Source organism: Tauraco erythrolophus, chromosome 17 (genome assembly GCF_009769465.1).
Source record: "Tauraco erythrolophus isolate bTauEry1 chromosome 17, bTauEry1.pri, whole genome shotgun sequence".
NCBI lineage: Eukaryota > Metazoa > Chordata > Aves > Musophagiformes > Musophagidae > Tauraco > Tauraco erythrolophus.
In genome coordinates this window covers 10,874,009-10,896,955 of record NC_141481.1, presented here as the reverse complement: position 1 = coordinate 10,896,955, position 22,947 = coordinate 10,874,009, and the positions used below count along the sequence as shown (strand labels likewise).

Genomic DNA, 22,947 nt, shown 5'->3' with positions numbered 1-22,947 from the left:
TATAATTTGCTGAGATATTTCGTATAAGACAGTAATGCTTCCAAAATTGTGAACAGTTATGAAGTACTACTGCACGAAAGGAAAACACAATGTTTCTGTACATTACAGAGGTACCCTGTGTCCTACGATAGTTCAATATATGTCAGAGTTTTCATTATAGAGGTCCATAACTCACACATTTGAAATCGCTTTGGGAGAAATTCGGTTCAGAGGATGTCAGCCCGGGTGCAATTTTTTTTCTTACAAAAATCCTTAAATCGATTCAGCCATTTTTGATTTAAAGATTGGCAAAGGCATAAAATTGTCACAGTTTCAGACACTTTATTTACCAGCTCTGAAGTAAAAATGACACCAAAAGAATCACCTCGTACAACGGATGAATCCTATCTGGGTCACTGATTTAACCCACAAAATCAGATAAATTTGTGGTTAAAGTTACAACGTCTTTCCCAACTCGCAGCTTTACAAGTGAATACAGCGATGATACTTTAAAGGTTTTACTGCTTTTAAACTGTTCTACTGCTCACCATGATATTCATACAAAACCTCTCTAAAACCAGCAGAAAGGCTTTAAGCAAAAACTCTCTCTATTAGCCCATATACTCATGTCTCCATGAGTTGCAACACCTCTTCATAAGTGGCATCAGCTGTTCCACAGGTCTTCTGCTTTCTGCACACCACCATTAATCACCAGGAAAACACACCCCCAGAAACCTCCCCCCCATACCTTGGCAGAATTTGTCCAGCTTTTCTAATCAGCCTCTGGAAAGCTTGATGCTATGGACCAAGCACCTACCAAGGCACAGTCATGATGTTGTCATTTACGTGCTTCTCCTGACAAAACTCCAAGAAAAATGCAGCTGGAGAAAATTAGGCTGAAACCGGATTGTGGCACATAGAGGGTGCAAACACAAAACCACGTGAACAACAGTAGGGATTCAGTGCCATTCTTGGTTGCAAATTGCCAGAAAAAATGTCTATAATATATACTCCAACTGCATCTGGAAGTACAGGATGATTGGAAGGATTTACTGAAATTCTTTGGGGATGAACGTGCTACCTGTCAGTATCAATGTCACAAGACACTGCTGATCCTTCTGAAAATGTGCCAAGCAGAACCTTTATATTACGTTAGATTCTCTTCTCTTTAGATTGTACTGTATGTAATGGAAAAACAATGTTAGAAATATTTTTTAAATGGCACTGATACTTTTTTAATAGTTCTCTTTTTGGAAATCTAGTTTCTTCCAGCCCTCTGAGTCTAGATGGAAAGACAGAAAAGAAACAGCCTAGTGATTTTTAAGAAATCCCTTCAGAAGTACAGAATGTAGCTTCACTAGAAACACAGAAATGGGATTTTTAACGTTTGATATTTCAGTATCTATCAACTCTAAAATCTTAAAGACCTGATTGTCCTCTCATATTCATTGACATAACTGAGAATTAGTTCCACAGTGGCTCCTGTGAATATACATCCCAGTGCAAAAAGCAGAAGTTGTACAAGTTTGTACAAGAAGTTTGTACAAGGCCAGTTGTACAAAAGTTCACGTCAACTGCAATTTCCAGCTGTGTTTTTCATCCAAATTGTTCATGAAGCATCGGACTTCAAAAACGGCACTTAGCCAAAATGGAATACTTGGAACATTTTCCAGACCTGCCCTTATCAAGGAAGCTTTGTGCCCCAGAAAGGAACAAAGAAGAAGAACACGTTGGTGGCAGGCTGCTTGTGTGCGTGAATATAAAATAGCTGAAGTTTGTCTGTAAGGACTCAGACGTTCAGAGTAAAGGGTATATTCCCAGTAGAGATGGAAGGGAAGACACAATATGTAAGAGATGTCCAACACAAAGCTGTCACCCAGCTGTACAGGCAGAGGGGACACCGATGACGTGCACGACAGAACCCTGTATTTGTTGGTCGTGCTTTGTCACGAACCCACCGATAGCAGAAACACAGCACAGAGGGAATGGACCTGTGTGGGGACACTGACCTACTTCTCCTTCTAGGAGACATCATGCTGTACAGGGTCTTAGTAAACCCCAACATATTAGCTGTTTTCAGCTACTCTGCACCTTGTTGCATGCTTTCAGGAAGGCTAACAGTCAAAAAAATTGTGAATGGATGGAGGTATAGTCCCTGTACCTGCTCAGACAGAACCTTTATTCTCTAATTCAACTGATTAATTGCAAAGTTCACTAGAACATACAGATTAGTGTTTTATAGTTAAATGTGATCCTATCACTCTGTAGTACCACCTGTTTTAAAATCGTAATATGCAAAACCACACCTTAAATGGCTTTTAATTTAATGCTAAGGCATGAAACACAGTGCTATTAAAAGCTTTACACAGGCCAGTGAATAAAAGATCCAGAAGGAAAAAAAATCTTCCCTACATTTCTGTTTAGAAAATACTTTTGTAGGTTGGGTTTAACCACTGCCCTTCAATCTAACGTAGTCCTAAGGCACAATTATGGTTGTCTATGCTAAAATACAGATGTTGCAGCAGTAGTGCCCATCCCAGCACAGACATATCACTGCTTAGAACAAACTATATGAAAGGCTTAAGTGAACACTGGGGTGTCACTGGCTGCTATTTGTGAAAGCTTAAGTGTCTTTCAAACGTAGGCAGAAAAATCCGTGAAGTGCAGAGGGCAGGTCCCTGGCAGCCTAGATCCAAATCAGAATGGAGGCATTCCTGCCCTCATCTCTGCTCCCACTACCATGTTCTCATCCTCTCCCCGTGCATTGGTGCTCTTCTGATCACACACACAGCCTGGGCGCGGAGTTGATCTGTCTGAAACTCATCTGTTCTTGGCTGGATCAAGTTTTGTAGCAGCTCCAGGTATGATCACACCAGAACCAGTGCATGCAGAAGGCAGGAGTAAGAAAGTCTTGGTTAGAGTGATGGGGATGAAGAGAGGGAACGGGAGCAGGATGAGAGCTCTGGTTTAGATTGGCTAAAGGTGCTGTGAAATTGTGCTTTAAGAGAGAAAGAGAGTTCGAGTGGAGTGCTGGCAGAAAGGGGCTGTGAACAAAGGATTATATGCAGCTGTCATCCTGGAAACAGGATTTGCTATATCCTTAAGGAGTCACCAATTTCTCTGCATACCTGAAAAGACTTTTGTTAATCATGTAAGCAAGATTTTTTTTTTTTTTTTTTTAATTAAATCCACTTGGAACAACATTTCTTGTTGCAAAGCTACACAGTGAGGTATGATGCAGAAGAAACTAGGCAGGGTAGCTGTGGTGAAAAAACTCTGCAAAGACTTTGGCTACACTCCTTCCCTAAACGGAGCAAATATTCCTGGATCCAGGATGTATCAGAACCACTAACCCCTTGGACGTTTCTAGCAACACATGAGAGGTTGATGAGAGTTTGTGAACAAGAAAGATCCTTTCTTCCCTCCCTGCACACCAAGAATCCTTCAACCACTATTTGTACCCAGGGCTCTTCAGGGACACGGACGAAATTCATGCTAATTATCGTTGCCGTTTTAAAGCATTCAAATTTATTTCACTTCAGTGGTGCTCTGCAACTCACAGAATTAACAAATTCCTAGCAACATCAATGTGGTGCTCCAGCACAAAAATGCTTCTCAGGATGTGCCAAGCCCCCATACCATAGGATTTCAGTGTTTAATTCTGTAATATGCAACAACGTGTATGTAAACGGTACAAAATGTACCAACTTGTTCACAACAATCTCATTACTGAGTGAAGTGATTGTATCAACATGTCTAAGTGGTGATGGTGATTTAAGAAGTCCAACATTTGGTCTTAAAAAAAGATTATATTATTTATAAAGATCTGTGGGTGGAAAGGAAGAAGCAAAGCTCATCTGTCAGGAGAACAAATGAGGAATATGTAATGTAACTCCTCCAAGGCATAATGACAGCAGAAAGAGGGATATGGTTTAAAGCTGATGAAGAAGAGAATTTGCCCTATTCATACTTAGAGGCCTGGATGGAAAACCTCAGTATATTCCATTACAAGATAGAAGAATACACTCAGTTTCAAGAATAATGGTATCTTTACTGTTCAGTGCAATTCTTCCTATACTTCTGACTCTATGAGATAATAATTCCAGGTTGGCATCTGGTAAGAAAATACACCTAACAATCTAAACACAGGTTTCAAATCCTTTTTTAAAATAAATGGATAGACTTAAGCTCTGCTGTATGCTTTTGATGCATCTGGTGTTCTTCTGAACATAAGCAAAGCTGCTTTACAAAAATCCATGTGAATTATTTAAAGAATAAATATTCTCACATAGATATTATAAATCACATTTTTCTTTTGTTCTTGTGAACAGAAATAACAGCATTCATACGACCCTTTTCTCACTGCTACCACACAGACATTTCTCAGCTAAGCCTCTCGGGCTCCCCTTGCATTCCAACCTTTCCAGGACCCCCTGAACAGCTCCCACCAGGCCATTTACTGAAGAGCTTTGATCCAAAGTTAAACAAAAACTGTAATCCAAACAGCAATTCACTATTTAGACTCTTTTTAACCCTTCAGAAACTTCATTAAGAGCTTTTTGTCAGGGACATACCTGGCCTTCGACTATCCACTTGGAGATGGAGGTCTTACCATCATAACCTGGACGGAACTGAAGAGTGGCAGAGCGAGGGCTGATGTTGGAAATCACCAGGTTGGATGGAGCACCTGGAAGTTCTGAAGAAACAGAAATGTAAATGAGAGGTGGAAAAGCTCTTTATCTGGGGTCCAGTAACACAGGTTGATGTCCATTGTTTCAGCATATAAAATACCTTGGTAACAATTATAATAGAGGGAGTAGCTGTGGGGTTTTTATTCTTTTTGGCAGAGTATTACACACAGCATTACCATTTCTACTACTTTGAGTGTGCACCACACTTTTACAGATCAAACGAGAAAAGAAAGTGCCCATCTACAGAATTGCAGCTACTGTTTTAGAGAAGTTGCATAACCAACAAAGCGTAGTGGCTCGGGGAAGAAGGTACTTCCCAGCTCCAGATCTGCCAGTCACTTGTCAAGTCAGCTAATTCCACCATACTTCTGCTTCCCAGAATTAAACGACAATAATTTTTACTTACTTCTTAAAGTACATACAACTTCAACATATTAACAACAGGAAACACTCAAATTTTTGTACAGCGTATGGGGAAGATGTTGTGATTCTTATATTGACCCTGCAATAGGTGGGGTTTAGAGGGCATTTCTGATGCCTGAATAAAGCAGACGAATTTTTAAAAATTTCTATTGGAAACAGAGAGGGTGACCTTCTACAGGGAAAAATCTGCGGCCCCAATCAGATCTTTACCTCACATCAGTCAAGCTTACAGCAGCATTTAGATTTTTAATATTATCTGAATTATCAACAAAAGCAAGCCCAGGAAAGAGATTAAATATGGATTGTTTAGAATAAACGCCGAATACTACCTGCATTTGCAAGGAATGGAAATTAGTGTTACAATCAGTAACAGTTCATAATGTTGTACCATGTGCAAATGCAACAGGCAAAAAATGGGCAGCTTTCTGGCATATATTTCATGTATGCACCAATACACAATATTTCTTGGTTCTTACTTCACATTTGTGGGAACTATGATCGATAAACTAACCCTGACCAAGTAGGATAATGCTGTTATCTGGCTAACAACAGGGAGCATGGCATTGATCCAGTCTACAGCTTGTCACAATTACCTATGATTAGGGGAAAGAAAGGCAAGTATACTTCAAGACATACAGAAAAGTTCAAAAATACCGGAAAAGGAAAAAACTGAATTACCATCCGTGATGTACTCTAACTGCTCCACTTTGGAAAATTCTACTTCTATAACCTACAAATTAACTGAAACTGCTTGTTTGAGGTATGAATCGGCTTTTTAGTTTGCTTGCTACACTGGATGAGGGACAGTGTAGAATTTTAAAGACAAAATGCAAAAAGGCTACATTTACAGGTGCCCAAATGGTAACTCAGATGATGCAGTACAGGACTACCTCCTCCCAGATCTTTCTCAGGCCACAACTTCCACACCCTGTAAATAAGATTTTAGTTTGATTATACAAGTGTCCTCTCATAGGTGACATAAGCTATACTACTGATAGAAGGAAAAATCTTTCTCTTTTAGCATCACCCAAAAATCTATTTTTCCCCCAAAGCAACACTTTTTGAGTTCATTCAGGCTTCATTCTCATGTTACTTTGTAAATGTCAAGAGATTCTGTATCGTATCCACTTTATTACTTTGTCCATTCCTTTTGCTGTCCCTACAACTTTTTTCATATTTCTGTTAAACAGCCTCAACTTTCTGATAATTTCAAATTGCAAGTGTGTTCATGTTGACGTTTTAAACTGCTCTAAAAATTAAATTTAAATTACATGGTAAATAATTCCAATGCTTTATAACGAAAATAATTTTTACTGTTGCTGGACCAAAGTAATTTGTGATCTTTGGAACATAGAAATGTGAAGAATCAGCCCGTTTTCACTTGTTTCATGGAGTTTTACCGACCTGGGGGCACACCAGAAGAGATGGTGGAGGACGTGATCCATCCACTCCCTTTTGCGGTCACAGCTGCCACCTCGATTGTGTAGGTGGTGAGAGATGACAGCCCCGTGATCTTGTACTCCAGCGTCGTGTTGGGTAGCGTGCGGGCAAGACGAGATTCATTCCTGCCATACACCTCCCAGGAGATCTGGTACCCTGAAAAACAGTTACTCAGAAGTCAGGGGGCTGTAGCAGTGGCAGGGTTTTTCTTCTAAAGCACAGTTATACAATAACTGGTAAATTCCTACTTCTGCAAGATTTGCTGTGGTCAATGATGGTATGACTTGTTTCTTACTCTAATCCGTTACGGTTACTTTTTGTAAGTTAAAAAAAAAAAAGTTGAAGCAAACACTGGCTAAAATACCCAAGTGTTTTTCTAATATTCTTATTTCCAATAAGCAATTGCTGTAGGTACCCCATGGGGTATCATCTGCCCATCAGATTACAGATGGGGGAGGACACAGGATCTCAACAGTCCGTCTCTTTTTCTCTGACTACACGGTGCTTGCTATGGAGTGGCTGGGAAACCTGGGGATAATCTCACAGAAGGGTGGACTTTCATTTTGTGAACTCTACAAAAAGAATAGGAAGACACACTGGAAAACAGAACATCTTCTCACCAGCTAGAATATCTAATTAGAAATCTATATGGGCTTAGTAGGCCTACTCCCTTTCCAGGCTGAAGTAACCCTCACTGCTGTATACCTAGAAACACTCACAAATCCAATAATAACAATCAGGCAGGAACATTGTGGGAATCTTCTAGGAACTGAAAAACCTCTACTCCCCACTGCTTGTTCCTCACACAAATCCTTTAGCAGGGTGAATCATTATCCTTTCTTTCAAAACCATAGTGTAGCCAACGTATTGTCCAAAAGTGCACTCACCCTGACCTCTGCATTATTCTTCTATCATAACCAGGCTTTCCTTTTTATCACTTTTATAACCATTTGCCTTCCAAGAACTTTTGAAACTTTCTACTGTCTGATTTGCTCAATTTTACCTCCAAATCTGCTCGTCCTCCTCCTGCCCAGTCCCACTTTATTCTCGTTTGAACCCATTTGAACCTTACTGTGCCAGCCTCCAGAAAGCGTGTCTGAAAAGTTTGCTTGATTGCAGCTTTCTTTGTGATTTGACTCAGGGGGAAAAAAAATAATACACATTGAATGCCTGTGAAAAGGAAGTGAGTGAAAAAGACTAACAGAAAGGAACCCCACCGAGTGAACCTTGCACAAGGCAAGCTGGCTAGAGAAACTGCCTACTGGGCTCCTGTTCCTGTCATCTAAGATGAGGAATTCAGACCAGTTGGGGGGCTTGAGGGCTTCCCCCCTCCCCCTTTTCTTTTTTTTTTTTTTAAACAAACATAATAAGCTGATTAAAATATACAAATTGACGTAACAAAATACCTTGTGGTATTGATCAACAGGGAAACATCATCTCATGAACTAAAAGCGTGGTGAGACAAATATTTCTGTGAGAGTTTGAGAGGTGCGAGATGTTCTTCCTCTGGTGCTAGCTGCTGTCACTGACAGGGATTCCTGTTAACCTATTTTTGCATGGAAATGGGCTCGGAGTACTGACATAGTCACTAATTATGTTTCAGGTGAGGGATCGGTGATAAAAGAGAGGTGGTACTTCAACAATTGAGGCGTAGCTGGAACTGCTTCTCTGACTATGCACTACTCAGGGGAAGGGGAAAAACTCCTGAACATTCATCTGGAGCCAGTTTTAACTAAGTGTCTGAATGGGAATTAAGTCATTAATTTACCAGTATCTCAGAGACACTGTGGTGTTTTGATGTCCTCTGAAAAGGCTTGAGAATCATTTCACAGTGATCAGAGTTTATGTGGCAGAGGAAAGATTATAACCTGTGTGAAGGTTTGACAAAGCTTAAGGACTCGAGTGCCTTTATTAACAGAGGGCAAACAGAGAGACGAGGGACGACTGTCTGCTCCATTTGATGCTCAGTGAAGAGGCACGAAGGAGTTGCTCACAGAGCGACCATCACAAGCACCCCAAACACCCCTCTCTTCCCAAAGCTGTGGATGCTCTGTTTGCTCCAGACAGGGCAATGTGGAAGAATAAGAACGACTCTGAGAAAGGTGCAATTGTGCCTCTCCCTGCTTCCCCCCAGAGGACACAAAACCAGCAGCCACGTCCGCAGCCAGCAGAATGTCCTGTGCAGCCATGGATGGAGCAGAGGCTGGGCAAGGGCTGTGCCACGGCTCATCTGTCTGCCCGGGAGCTGCGGGCGACCCTGCTATGCCTGCTCTGAACCCTCTACAGGGCCTGGCAGAGGGAATTCTAGGAGTATCACCTCAGAATAAAACAAATTGCTCAAAGCAATAAATAACCAGAGGATAAGCAGGGGAAATTTAATGGTCTCCCCATCCATGTGTTGCTTACAAACAACAGAAAGTTCTATCCACCACACACTAGGCAATCTTAACTGATGGAGATATCTTCTCTCCCGTCTAGATAAGCTTTGGATGTACATCAAATGTTGGTGATTATTCGTTGAACATTTTGTGTTTTCTCCCTTGCGATGATAGAGATGAGACCCAGCTTTCCCACCCATTAGGCACATAGTCTCTATGTATTTATTTACTGAAAAAACGTTCACCGGGAAAAATATTCTGAGTTCACATGCAAATTGAAGAAAAGGCAAAGAGGCAGCATTTACTGCCTGAAAGTATAGATAAATTCTAGTCGTATAAAAAAATACAAACAGAAAATACATACATACTGAGCAGACACAAAGCCAAATGTAATCAAGCCTAACAAAAATAGATGAAAAAAAGCTGAAGGAAAGGAACAACATCCACCGTTCCCCCAGGGAGCACTTAAGCCACAATGACTGACAGATGGGCAGAACTTCAGGACATGTGGTTGGTAAAAGCGCGCTCTCTGTTTTACAGAGGCGCTCGCTGCCAGAACTGTGCACGGGGGAGCCCGGCCGGCCCGGGCTCAGTGTTTCCTCTGGCTTCAGTGTGAGAACAGGAAAGGTGCCACAGAGCCTTCCCGTATGCTTTGGCACTACACCCTCTCCACAAAATGCTGCCTAACGGAAACTAATGACCAGAGGAGTTTCAGAAATAATTTTCTGTTGATCTGGAGTAAATTCTCTACAAGAGAGCAGTACACCCAATCACAAACTGTCCGTCTCCATCCAGGTCCTCATAAATCAACGTTTACTGCGAGAACGAGGAAGATACTGAGATTTACAGCAAGAGTAATGGGCAATTTCCCCGAGCAGGCTGGCTGCCGGGCACCACCCTCCGCGCTTTCCTCCTTCCAGCTCTGGTGAATGGAACAAGAAGGTCCAGTAAAGATATCAATGAGCAGAAATGATGAATAATTGCCTCCTTAAGCACTCAGATAAGCAAGTAGCCCTCTATAAACCTTTGAGGTACTCAGGGCATGAACAATTTTCCTCTTTTCTTCTATCCCAAACGCAATTTGCATCACTAAGGACGTTTCTTTTTCCTTATAAACTTTGCTGGGTGTTTTTACACTGGTGTTTCTTCATGAACAATAGAGCTTCTTGAGTTAATTCTTTCTGAAACAACTTGCCCCGAATATAACACGGTCCATCATCGTGCTCCACTGAGTTTCAACTCGTCTGGGAGGCAGCAGCTTGTTTCTAGCAAAGCAATTCTGCAACACTAAGCATAGTGCTTCTAACTCGTGCTTAACAAGGATGACTATTACATCATCTTACTTCGATGGCTAGACTTGGATTTAGGTACCCAAATCTAAGCACTCAGGCTTGAAGGCTTTGGCCATCTTCACTGAATCAATACTGCTCTGCTTTCAGAAGTCATTAGTTTCTGCTCTCAAACCACATAAATCAATGCATATTTCAGGAAGATTATTACGGTATAAAGGCACAAGATGATCTGCATAAGGATGCCAAACACACTATAAACAGCATGGAAGACACATGTACAATGGTGCACATTACTGATATATAGAGACAACACTGACAAGTGCAAGTCGTATCAAAATAATTAGACTTGTCAAAGTTAAAATGTTTCAGGAAATTAGACTGATACACCATTTCAATGTTGAGGGGCCAGAAAGTTTGATTATTTTTTTTAAATTGATAAAATATATCTCATGTTTACAAATTATAATATAATTTTTTAAAATAAAAATTAAACATTTCAGTGTCAATGCTCCCAAACCAAAATACTTTGCTCCATTCGAAATGATCTTCTCCCTTCCCAACTATGATTTTCAGGTCCAGTAATTTAAAATTTGGGAGCTTTGTTGCACTTCAAAACCTTGAAAGCCTTTGTTAAATGGAATGTCCATCCTGTGCAGCTGCAATAGTTTCCCATCTGAAAACAATATTGCCTCTGCTGATAAAAACCAGAAGTTTTCTCAATTATATATAGCTTCCTTTATGAAAAATAATGAAGTTGCTGATGTTGTATCTACACTGGCATACAGTAAATAGATAAATAGCTTGTCAGATGGCAAGCTCATCAAAGAGAGAAAAGAGAGTTCTGAACCCTTGTGATGGTTTATACAAAATTAAGTAATGACATGCAAATTCTGTCACCAAGTCCGCAGCCAGACCACTCGATCGCAGATGAAGGATAGCGCTGATTTCAGGCTTGGGCTTGATTGCAAATCTCAGCAACGCCAATTCAGATTTTGCAGCTGTAAACTCCATGTAGGAACCCCCCACCTTTGGAGCAAAGGCCAAACACTGTCTCACAAAGTTTCAGAAATCTAGTAACACAGGTGGAGGTCACGGAAGATTTAACAAGACCAGAAACTCCACAGGGAGCTGATTTCTAATACAGACTGCCTTTTCAGTGACCACAATCATGAGCTGCCAGTAATTGGACCCGTACTTTCTATAACGTGCCCTAGCTGACATTGCAATTACCCAAAAGAGGGACCAGGAAATCAGCGCTCGCAGTAGCCAGTTCTCCCTAAATGCTCTATTACACAAACATTTTTTCACTGCAATGATATACACACTCAAAGTTAAAAAAAAAAAAAAGAGATAGTAGCTGATACTTGCCTGTAATGATGCCATTTTTCTCTGCAGGTTCTTGCCAGCTGACCTTGAGAGATGTGTCCAGAATCTCAGTGAAACTCAGGTGTCCCACCGCTCCTGGCTCTGGCAATCAGAAAAGGAAATCTGTTAACACGAGAACCCCACGTACTTTTGATCTGATTCATGTGGCAAGGTTAGGGCTGAAGAAATAAAACACGGAGCCGGGGCCAAGGGAAGCCTGCTGGAAACATCAGTGAGAGCTGCAGGGGAGAGGGGAGACCACAAGGTGTTAAGAAGCACTCCGGCTATTATCACATAAATTATTTTATCCAGTCATCATCCTAACTGCAGGGAGAACTAAAGAGAGCAGCAGCAGGAGACTCGCATGCAACTTGTTCTCTGCCTCTCTTCTTGATCTAACCTCATTAGGACAATCAAGCTGGCAATCCTGGAAGCGATTGTGTTTGCTGTTTTCCCTGGACGAGGGTGTGCGGCGTTTACCTGTGCTGCTGCGTGGGGCTTATCTGCAACACCACCAGCAGCCCCCCTCACCTGGAAAGAGCCTTTTGCCTATGCAAGGTCAAAGCAAGGACAGAGTCACCGAGTCACTGCTTGGATAGAATCTCTCAGAACAACTCCAAAAACGTCCAACATAATAGCAACTGTCTTCCGTAAAATGAATACAAGTGTGTGAAACTTTTAAAGGATTTTTATGATGTAGCTCAAGAGCTCTTAAAAATTTCAGCTCCCTAGTGCGCAATGAAAGAGCATAAAATGGAATGACTGTCAAGAATATGCCATCCTCCCTCAATTTTGATCTTCAAGGAAGACATCCTGACTGATTTTTTGATCCAACTGCTGTTCTGCCTTCAATCGATGTACTGGAAAAAGGAGTTTTTGTTCACTTTATATTCACTGTGCTTCTGTCATTGGATCCCTGCCCGAGTATCCTCCAGCTCCGCTGACATCAGTTGGCAATTTCTCGTCTGCAATTTCATATTTTGTTTCCTCTTCACTTTAGGCCAGTTTCTCATTCCCCTCCGGCTATGATAAAAAAAAAAAAAAAGCTTTCCAGTAGGCTGGCTACCAATTTGCAATTCTGCAGTCCTAGTGAGGAAAATTTCCAAATCCATTCTGTGATATCTAGTAGTCAAAGCATTACAGAAAGAACTGCTGATCTGGTAGCGATCTCAGGAATACCCTACAAGAGCACAGCAATTATGCACTATTCAGGACCATGTATCTGCAGACATGCAAACTACACACTCGCCTGCAGTTGCAGTCCAATTTTAATGTCATAATGAAAAACAGGTGCAGGTTACTCCAAGCCAGGACACATTGCTTCTGACTGGATGTCAGATTTTATTTGACCTATAGTTCATCAGTAAACAGATCCGTTTGCACCACTTTTTTCTAAAGGATTGCCTAACTTTGCTATACAGACAGAAAATTATCACCTGAGAACACGAATGACAGTCCTTTCAAATCTTTTTTCCCACCACATAAATCCTGAAGCAACTGAGATTCAACGAGTTCTCCACAAAGATGTGTTATGCCATTCTGCACTTAACTTCTCAGTCGCCATGAAAACCAAGGAAAGCAATTCTGAAGGATCAAAAACAAACAAAAAATATCCTGCTCATCTCTACTGCTGAAGCTCCTTGTAGCGCACAGTTGCATACAGCAATAAATGTTTTAAATGTTTTACAAAATACAAGTCTGGCTTTCTCTCGTTTTATGCTTCATGATGGAATTTTCTTGTGTTTAAGATGGCATGTGATCCCGATGTTTCCCTGAGACACTCCCAATGCCTTGACTGTGCCTTTTCTCCCACTTCACACAACATCTTTAAGGCTCATTTCTGCAGCCTTCCCTTCAGCAGAAACATTAACGTTCTCTTTCCTCTTCCCAGCTGATTAATTTTTGTGTAAATTTTTGGAGTCTTGTATCTTTGGTTTCTTACTCTTCCGTACTTATTGAAATTAGCCACAGGGTTCAAATGTCATTGGAGAGAGAAAGGGAGATGGACCTAAGACAGACAGTCGAATACATTTACAAATCATCGTTGTCAAGATTTCATTTCCTTAGGAAAACAGGCAAAAAAGTTAATACTACACACAAGAACCCAACGCCTCTTTCTCTTTCCTCCATGCCCTTTTTGCTTTAACCCCAAATAAACATGTATGAGCTCATATTAATGCTTCACATAGATTTCTGGTAGTTAAATTGCTGTCTCTCTGATCTTCTGACAAGCAAAAGTTTGAGTCTACAAGCTGCTTTTGGGGAACAGGTCTAGCATATTAAGGAGACTAACCACAAAAGAAAAATCCACGGGAAAGTATTTAATTTTCTTCATGTTCTTTCAAGAGTATCTCATGAAAAATTGGATTAGCACTTTGAGCCTCACTTCTGTGAATGTTAATGACAACCAGATTTTTCTTTACGGGAACACTGACCAACCTAAAAGATACGTATTAAGGCAGAGTAGTATTTCTAAAAACAATACCTTAATGGATGTATTAGACCTTTTTTTATTCTAAATTGGATCTGCAATCATGCAACAGTGTTTATGATGCTCCATGACAGAAAGATGCTGAAGCACTGGCCAGAGCCAAGATCACCGTGGACACACAGTTAGTTACAAGGGCCACTGCGATTTAGTTGTTATCTGCATCAGACACACACTAGACTTGTTATTCCCAAATACGTCTTGAGCAAACACTTCCAAGGGGCCACAGAGGCCAAAACATTTTCTGATGCAGGAAATAATTTATATGCTAAACTATCCAGCTCATTTTATTTCATCCTCACTACAGTTTTGCAGAATAAAAGTCACCGCAGTGTTATAATCCTGGTTCTTTGATACAAACACTTGCAATATAATATAGATACAGACATTTTCAATATATTGAATAACAGACGGAAACAATAACAAATTAATCATTGACCACCACAGGAAGTTCCAGTGCTCAGTTCCTAAGAAGATCAATTCATATTTATTCAGATGCCTGAACATAGATTTAAGAGCATAAAGGTTCACGGACATAAACAACGTGTTGCGTGTTGGCTGAACCAGACTATGAAGCCTTCAGCTTCTGACCAATGTAAAAAACCTTGTCCAGGTTTAGTCCATAATGAAAAAAAATATCAAAGGTCATTCATTTGCTAAAAGAACACACACAGACAACTGGCTGAGGTCACTCTCTGATGCAAAGCAACTTCACAAGAGATTGCAAACTGGTTGTGAACCTGAGGTCCAAAATTGAGCACCCACCCAAACCAAACCTGAGCACTGAGATTCTCTCCCAGTGCTGACTACTCACTGTCTTCAAGGGTGCGCAGGAGCTGGGGTGTGCTTCGCGGTCCATCGCCAGGGGTGGTGAAACACAGAACCGATGTATAGTAAGTAGTGTATTTCTTCAGGTTGGTGATGCAGCCACTATGAACACCATGAAAATCTGGAGCAATGGTGACCATAGTCACACTCTCTGGAGCATCCACTGGCCATGCTAGAAGCTAGAAAATTTAAACATGGATGAGCTCTCATTAGAAGTTGTGTCAATTTGGAATCAAAGTACGTTTGGCTGCCAAAACCATCTTAATCTGATTGTAAAAACCAAGCAACGCTGTTAAACTACTGTCAGCTCTGACGCTGAACAGATGGATATAACACTGTTACTACAACTGGAGGGATGTGTATAATACTCAGTAGTGATGGGGGATATATCGATACCGTGGAGGTACTGAAATTCTCAATGTCTGCTACTGAACAATGCCAAAATTATTGCGAAGGATTATTTGTATGACGTGAGTCTTTCGTCTCTCTCTGCTCAGTCTCTGCTGCTGAAAGGAAGCTGAAGGAAGAAAAGCACTTTCAGTGCTACGCTGAGATCAACACTTTGTCTTCTTTTGGAGTTCCTTTAAAGATCCCACTGGCTGGGGAGGTAAGTGGGATAAGGGGGAGAGAGGGGGACACACACATCCTCCTTCTCCGGAGTCCCCCGCGCATCCCACTGACCAGCCCACCCTACCATGCTAAGAGCATTACAGCGTCCGGTGGTTTGGAGATATCCCAACTGTGAATGATTCAAGTGGTTCTGGAACTACACAAAGAATAGAAAATGGTTGTAAAGATGATTACTACAGTTTTCAACACCTGGGTCCTGAAAGTCAGACTCCTGAAGACATTTTCATGCATTTAAAGCAGCACACTCGTCAGATGTGCTCAGTTCTCCTGGTTTCATTCATCTCAATGGATCTTCTGGGTGATCAATATTTTTTAGAGTGGAGTATCTTATGTGTAGGTATCTAAATGAGGCCTTAAAAAATTCATTTTTGGCAAATGACTCTGAAATTTTAAAACAATTTTTGAAACCGCCTTAACGGCTTAGGGGTCTAAAGCTTTAAAGTGCTTATGAAATTTTTATTTTGTCCAAAAATCTTTATCCTGTGGCTTATATAAGCAAGTTAAAATTCTAGGCCTTACTCAGTATCTGTGTAAATTGTGCTACTTGTATTGATTTCAGGCTCATAAACATGAATAGATGCCTGAAATTAATAAGCCATATTTGACACATTTAGCCAATGTCTCTAGTTTCTGATAATCAGAAAGCACAGTTAGAGGACTATAAGGAGTAATTTTGTTAGGAATATTTCACGTTTGAAAAGGTGCATCTTGCAACGTCTTGAAATGCAAATAAATTTCAAAGAAAAGATAAAAATGGAAAATGATTGATGGAATAGCAAGTTTTATTTTCTTTTCTAAATCACCTTTGTGGATTACAATTGGCATTTATAACTTTGGAGGACTGAACTTCTCTTTTTTGAGTACATTTCATTGCTCTGCCTTCAGGAAACATGTACAGAAAATAAAGGTGAACAAGTCTGTCAGTTAAAGAAAAAAATGGGTTTAATCCTTAAGAAAAGCAAAGGCCTAGCTTTGACTACAAGTAATTTATAAATCATACAAAAAAAATATGCAATAGAAGTAACTGTCAGAGATGTTCTCACACAGCCTTTGTACTGCAATTCACAATTCCTACGAGAAACAGGGATGGTAAAGCTGTTGCAATCCACTGCAATCAAAGAAATCCAAGCAAAGAGAAATTTTGATCATTTCAAAAGTTTTAACTGACCACTGACAGACACAAATCACGATTTTAGTTATTTTATGGCATTGCTAAAGAAACTGAAACATAAATGAGAAGTAACTATGCGATGAGACTAAGGATCTTTTGACTGAAAGTCTGTTTGAATAAAACAAAGAATAAAGATCTGAAATACAACTTTTGCAAATCTGACTGAGCTCACCAAACTTGGACTTGCACCAGAAAATTACAGAGCTCTGCAGTCCACTGAGCCCAAAATGTGCTTTTATTCTCCAGAGTCCGAGCAGAAGCCAAGTACTACTTCTCCATTGAGGTTTTGGGATGTACTCCTGTAGCCCTGCCAGTCACCTAGGCTGGAGAGCTGATTCTATCTCTGGGAAAAACAGACATACCCGTCTCCTTGTACATAGCACTTCTGCAGCGGGATTCTGAAACTATTGCTGTTTTTTATGAGAAATATATAGATGGGAAAAATACTAAAACTCCCATGCGTACCTCCATCTCGGTTTCTCCATCACTTTGAGGAATTTTTAGAGAAGGATCAAGTCTTCCTAAACTTCTAAAATCCACCTACAATCCCCCAAATCACAGCTTCTCTTCTGAACTGCACATCCTTCTCAGCTCACCCAACACTGAAATCCACCTTCCTCCTCCCTGCTCATAAGACATCTGTCTGCCCTTTACCTGCTCCGTGATTCTTACAAGATCTCTCTTTGTTCTTTCCACGAATGCTTTTAAACCCTTCGTTTATTATGCCCCTACTGCTGAACCGCTGAAGGAGTTTCTATTAAGCAGTCCTTCCTGAGAGACAGAAATAAACCACTCCAGCTACCTTCTCAGCATACACTCCACTGGTCAAAGTACCAACAAGTGCTCGGTTAAGCACTCTCTACTCTGCGTACTGTAATAGATGTTGCCTGCTGCCCCATCAACAGGGACTTATCATGCTAACTCCGTGTCATCAAGCACGATTAATAAATTTTACATTCTTCTATCTCCCAAATCATCACAGTGGGAAAGTTAAGACAAATATTTAGTGTGATGTCTTGGTTCCTAATGAAATGGATGGGAATTTTGCATTAGAGTAAATAGAAATCTCAAGGTTGATTTACACTGGCACAACAACATATCTCTCATGCTGACTTTCCAAAATGCTTGACATTGAACTGGTTTTTGGCTTTAGAAACTCTCCAGGTAAATGACAAAGGTATTAGCATTCCTAGCCTATGAAATATTCCCTTTCCAGAACTTACATAAATTAGCAAATGCTATGCTAGGAGCAACAACTGCTCAGTTCTCACTTCATTTTGTGTAAGATACCCCTAAAAATATACAGTCGCTTTGGAGATTTGCAGGTTATCAGATTCAATTTCTAATCGTTCTATACCAGGACTGTTCAGGCAAACAGTCTTTTTGTATTTGAAGTTACAGAATTCTTGTTTCTATTTACCTTGTATCCTTGGTTAATACCATTGATGAATTGCTGGGGTGGAGGGTTCCAGAGGAACTGGATGGTTGTGGAGTTCACGGCTTCGACTTGCACGTTCTGCGGTGGAGCTGTAGGTACTGCTCCCGGTCAGCAGAGAAGGAAAGAAAATACAACAGAGTGGAGGAGGGATGAGGGGACAAGAGAGAAAAGCTGTTCACTGCCACTCACGAGTCACACAGTAATTACAGCCTTGAGAGAAGGATGCACTTCTTGTGAAACCATAACCAGCAATGATTCGGAACAAAGGGTAATCGGGTTAATTTCTCACTCTGCATTGGAGATTCTTTCAAGGGGAGGGGATGAAATGATTTCTGCAGCTTATTATTCCACAGATGAGCTTCTCATAAAGTCTTGAGACAGAAGCTAGGTAATGATAGGTGAACACATCTCTTTCAATTATCCATGACTGCACAGAGAACGAACAGTTTCAGAAAGAAATTTCTTGAATCTTTTAATGCTGCACAACTCCCCCAGATCAGACAACCAAAGATGAAGTCCGCGCAATTAAAGTTCTAATTGTGAATTATAATCTGTCGACAGCATCTGTTTATTATTTACTGCTGCTTAAGGAATTAAGACCAGTCATATCACATGTAATAAAGATTTATCTTGGGAATTGGAGATGTTCTCATTTTATCTTGATATGATATTCATTCATGTATACTGAATTGATTATACATATTCTGAGTCAATATATGCTCTAATCTACTAAAAGTTGCATAAACATTTTATGCCAAGTATTTAATTAGACAGATGTTTTCTCAATACAAAAGAAAGCATGGAACATAAAGGCATACTGCCTTCAAAGAACAAAAAAAACCCAACTAAATATTTTGCCATTTAATATAATGTCTCTTTAAATACCTTGCAGGCAATTTCTTTGAGTTATTGCTTTAGGAAGTCATTTCAATAGTTCTCAGAGGAAAAGATACTAATAGATAGGTCTATTTTTCTGAAATTATTAAGTTTAAAAATAAAGCTGATGTTTGAGCATCTAAAAAATGGACTAATACCCTTGAATCCCATAAAATAAGTTTAATAAAGCTTCAAAAATATTACTATTGACTGCCATGTGCGTTTGTATTCCACAAAAGAGGAACTATCCACAAGTGGTTTTGAAGCCTGGAAAGCTTTGTTCCTTCTGCTTCCAAGAGAAAATTTTTACCAAAGCCCAATGACCTAAGTTTCTAAAAAGTATCCACAATTCCCACTGAGAAATGCTGGTTTGCTCCATACTTTTCAAAGACAGGTCACAACTTTTAAGGCTTCAAAGTACTTTTGGAAGATGAGTCTTTGTATGGAGAACAAATCAAGACATTAAGTTCAAAAATGTAAAATGCCCCTTTTTCCACCAAAAGCTGTGGAAGCTTTTGACACAAAGGGGCATTATTCTTAACTAGTACAACAAGCTATAGTGAGACTGCAGCCAACAGAGCGAGGACAGCATACACTATCAAAGACATCCACAACCTAGAAACATCAACACAGAAAAATGGAAAAATCCTCAAAGACATCAGGTGTGAAATGACAGGAACATCCACTTTCCTGCCCTGTGTCACACTAAAACTCCCTGATGTCTACCATGGCTTGAAAATTTAGCTCTGCACATTTTTTTTAATCTCAGAAACTGCATATTAATTAGAATTTTCTTGCCCTAATTTAAAACCTGATGTCACAATTTATGAACTATGCATAATTATTAAGTTCTAAACCCAGAATTTATCTGATACTACTCTAAATTTTCATTAGAGTCTGGGTCCTACTTCCTGCCATGTCTTATAATTCCCTGTATGCTTTTGGAAGGCTATAATATTATCTTAATGATCTGTAGACATCATAAAGTTTTTGTAGTTAAGAGATTCACCAAATCATCCTGATATTCAGTCATATATATTAAAGTCACTCTATAGTCATAACTGCTTTGGCTACAGTCCCCTATTAAATGTATTTGTTCTTATTAATGTTCTTTGATGAAACTGTTTATTATGAGAGCCACAAGATGTATTTCAATTTGCTTTTGTGTGCAATACTTTGTACAATTAACGATTAACATGAATAATACTTTTAAAAAAATCAGAATTCTTACTTTCCTGCATATTTGCATATTCGTATATTGTAACTGCCAGAGATTTGTTATTGCAGAAGAAAATTTTATTAGATGCCTTCGAGTTAGTTTGTTATCAGAAAGTCACCTGGATGTTATTGATAGATTAATCTCCTTCCGTCACGAAGATTAAATCAGCTGAGGATCATCCTCTCCACTCATGCCTCTTCCTGCTGTTGAACTGCTACGTTACGACTCCATTCGTACGTGCTAGGCTGATTTTGTAACACGGGTCTGGTACAGAAAATCCATACATAACCCCCGTGCTGCCCACTGACAGCCACGCTTGAAGAAATGCAAAACTTTAGCAGCGGCAGGAAGAGTCTGTTTTTCCCAGAGCATAAAAAACACATAGAGGTGACCTACGAGTTAATGGTACCACCAGTCCCAGCAGGACACTCCCATTGCCTTTGTAATTTTCCTGAAACACGGATTAGCATGCACATTGCTGCTTCATTTCTGTGGGTATTATTTGCTTTAGCGGAGGATCCTATGAATGCTGTACAACGAATAGCAAATTCCCAGTGATCTCAATAACACAAGGATTTTATTCTAAGGGTCTGATGAGTCTTTTAGATAAAATTCAAAATACTGCAAATTTTTTAAGAGAGGAAAAAACCCGCATCAGCGTGCTCCAAGATTTCATTTGCAGTCCTTACAGTCCTCAAAAAAAGCTCAGGCAAGCACTTTAGGATATATTTACTACAGTTTTAGAAATGTGGATAACCAAATGCAGTAGTTATTTCTTTTGAAAAGGGAAATATTTTTCTTTCATTAGGAGATAATTTCTTGAAACAAGAATAAACCATCATAGCACAAAAAGTGCCTGCAACAATAAGAAAAATGGTAAAAATTACAAACAGAAAACAAAACCTTCAGAATGTTTGAAATCATGATTTATACTACAACTTCTCTTTGGACATCTTTATCAAAAAATCAACATCTGCATCTCAGCAAATGCATTTAAAAGATGGAAAGAACGTGCTCCACCTGATAGGCATAACCTTAATTACACTGCAAAAGACATAATATAATACATTTTTATATTTTTAATCAGTAAAATATTGGCATTATAATCTCAAATTTACTTCAAAGCACCAGCATAAAGTTCTCCTTTTATGTCCTGATATTAAAGACTTCCTTAGGTATCTGAATAGTTTTGCATTTAAAAAAAAAAAAGTTTGACAGAAGCTAAATCAGAATTGACCTTTTGGTCACTTCATAACTCAAATACTTTTTCAAAATCATGGTCAGTAACTTACTGAAATTGCAACTGTCCACATAAAGGATTGTCGAATTTAGCGGTAGATATCTCTCCTTTTCCTACAAGTTTCTCATTGTCTGGCAATACAGAAGCTACCACTGTCAAATAGGTGTTTCGAGTGTAATTCCCGAGTTTTTAAACCTGTTCTTCATCATGTTTGCAAGTATTCCTAAAACGTCTCACAGCAGAGACCCATGTAGGAATCATTTTGGAATTGCAGATCAAATTGGTCAGACAAACCCAACTGTTACTTTCTTCCCAAAGTTCACGTGGTTGGAAATCTGTTAAGAGCTCAGCCCCTGGGACTGCAAGTTAATGCACAGCATTCTAAGTAGGAAAGGTCATGGAAGCACTCTAGATAAAAGCCATTAAAAGGGTTTGGCTGACGAGATAATTGAGAGAAGAGAAGGCATTAAGGTTAAGCATGTGCACATGTAATTATTCTGTCTCTATTATTCTAGCTATGTGCAAACAGCATGTAAACCCTGCAGAGACTCTGACAGCCAGACTACTGGTCTTAAAAATAGATCTTCAAGAGTCTCAAGTCTCCTACTTCTCTGGAGCTCCTAACCTTTGAGGTGGCAGCTTCCCCGTCTCAGTAGGGCAGGCTCTGGAAAGCACAGGTTTCTCCTGTATGTGAAGATTTGGTTGTTCCTTTACTGCACTGGCTGGAGGTGCTAAGTCTGTCATGGAAGCACAAGATTCTTCCTGTGAAGCCTATTCCCCCCTGCTCCCGACGGACATCCTTTGCTGTGCTATGAAGTGCAGCAGATACCTACAAAAAAATGGTCTCTGCAATTCTACACGTGCCAATATTTGAAACTCAGAAGTGTGAGATGTGGCACTAACTGATGAGTTTTGCTTCTTGCAGGTGGGAAATGCTTTCTTCCTTCCTTGCATGCCTCTCACAAGGACAAGATCTTATGTCTTTATTAAGACCTGGGGGGCAAGGGCATCACAGAGGCAATGGATAATTTCCCAATCTTTGTGAAATCATTAAAAAAAAAAAAAAAGCAGTAGATGACAAATGACACCTCACAGAGATAAAACTGAAATACAAAATCCAACCACAACAACTACAACCTGCTTTTGCACAGGAGCAGCTGTGCCCAACATGGCCATGGATGCTTCAAGGTTGTTGGTAACTACCAAAGGCGTGTTGGTATCTACCAACACCTACCTACCCAGGTGTTGGTACCTACCTTCCTCAAAGGAAGTGAATGAGGATCTTTAAGATGCTTTTTCCAAGAAAGCCTCAGGGAAAACTAAGGGAAATTTCACTGAGATGAAACCGAACGTCCTCCTCGTAGAGGACACTCCTTATTCAGAGATTCCTTTTTCAAGATCATTTCCTACATAAAGTAGGAAGTTTTCAGTTAACAGGATTTTCTTCAGCTCTTCTGTCTCAGTACTTATAAACTTCTCTGATTCATCT

General features: G+C 39.9%; 1 protein-coding gene across 1 annotated transcript in view; it reads right to left on the bottom strand.

Annotated features, from left to right (window-relative positions):
- The window catches only part of SDK1 (sidekick cell adhesion molecule 1), a 402,092-nt gene that overhangs the window by 84,957 nt on the left and 294,188 nt on the right, over positions 1 to 22,947 (bottom strand). Inside the window, exons 18-22 of the mRNA XM_086622010.1 lie at positions 18,106 to 18,221; positions 14,871 to 15,063; positions 11,572 to 11,670; positions 6,498 to 6,689; positions 4,554 to 4,675 (exon numbers count right to left, since the gene is read on the bottom strand). Of these exons, the coding sequence (XP_086478136.1) occupies positions 4,554 to 4,675; positions 6,498 to 6,689; positions 11,572 to 11,670; positions 14,871 to 15,063; positions 18,106 to 18,221 (722 nt within the window). The remainder of the gene's footprint in view (positions 1 to 4,553; positions 4,676 to 6,497; positions 6,690 to 11,571; positions 11,671 to 14,870; positions 15,064 to 18,105; positions 18,222 to 22,947) is intronic.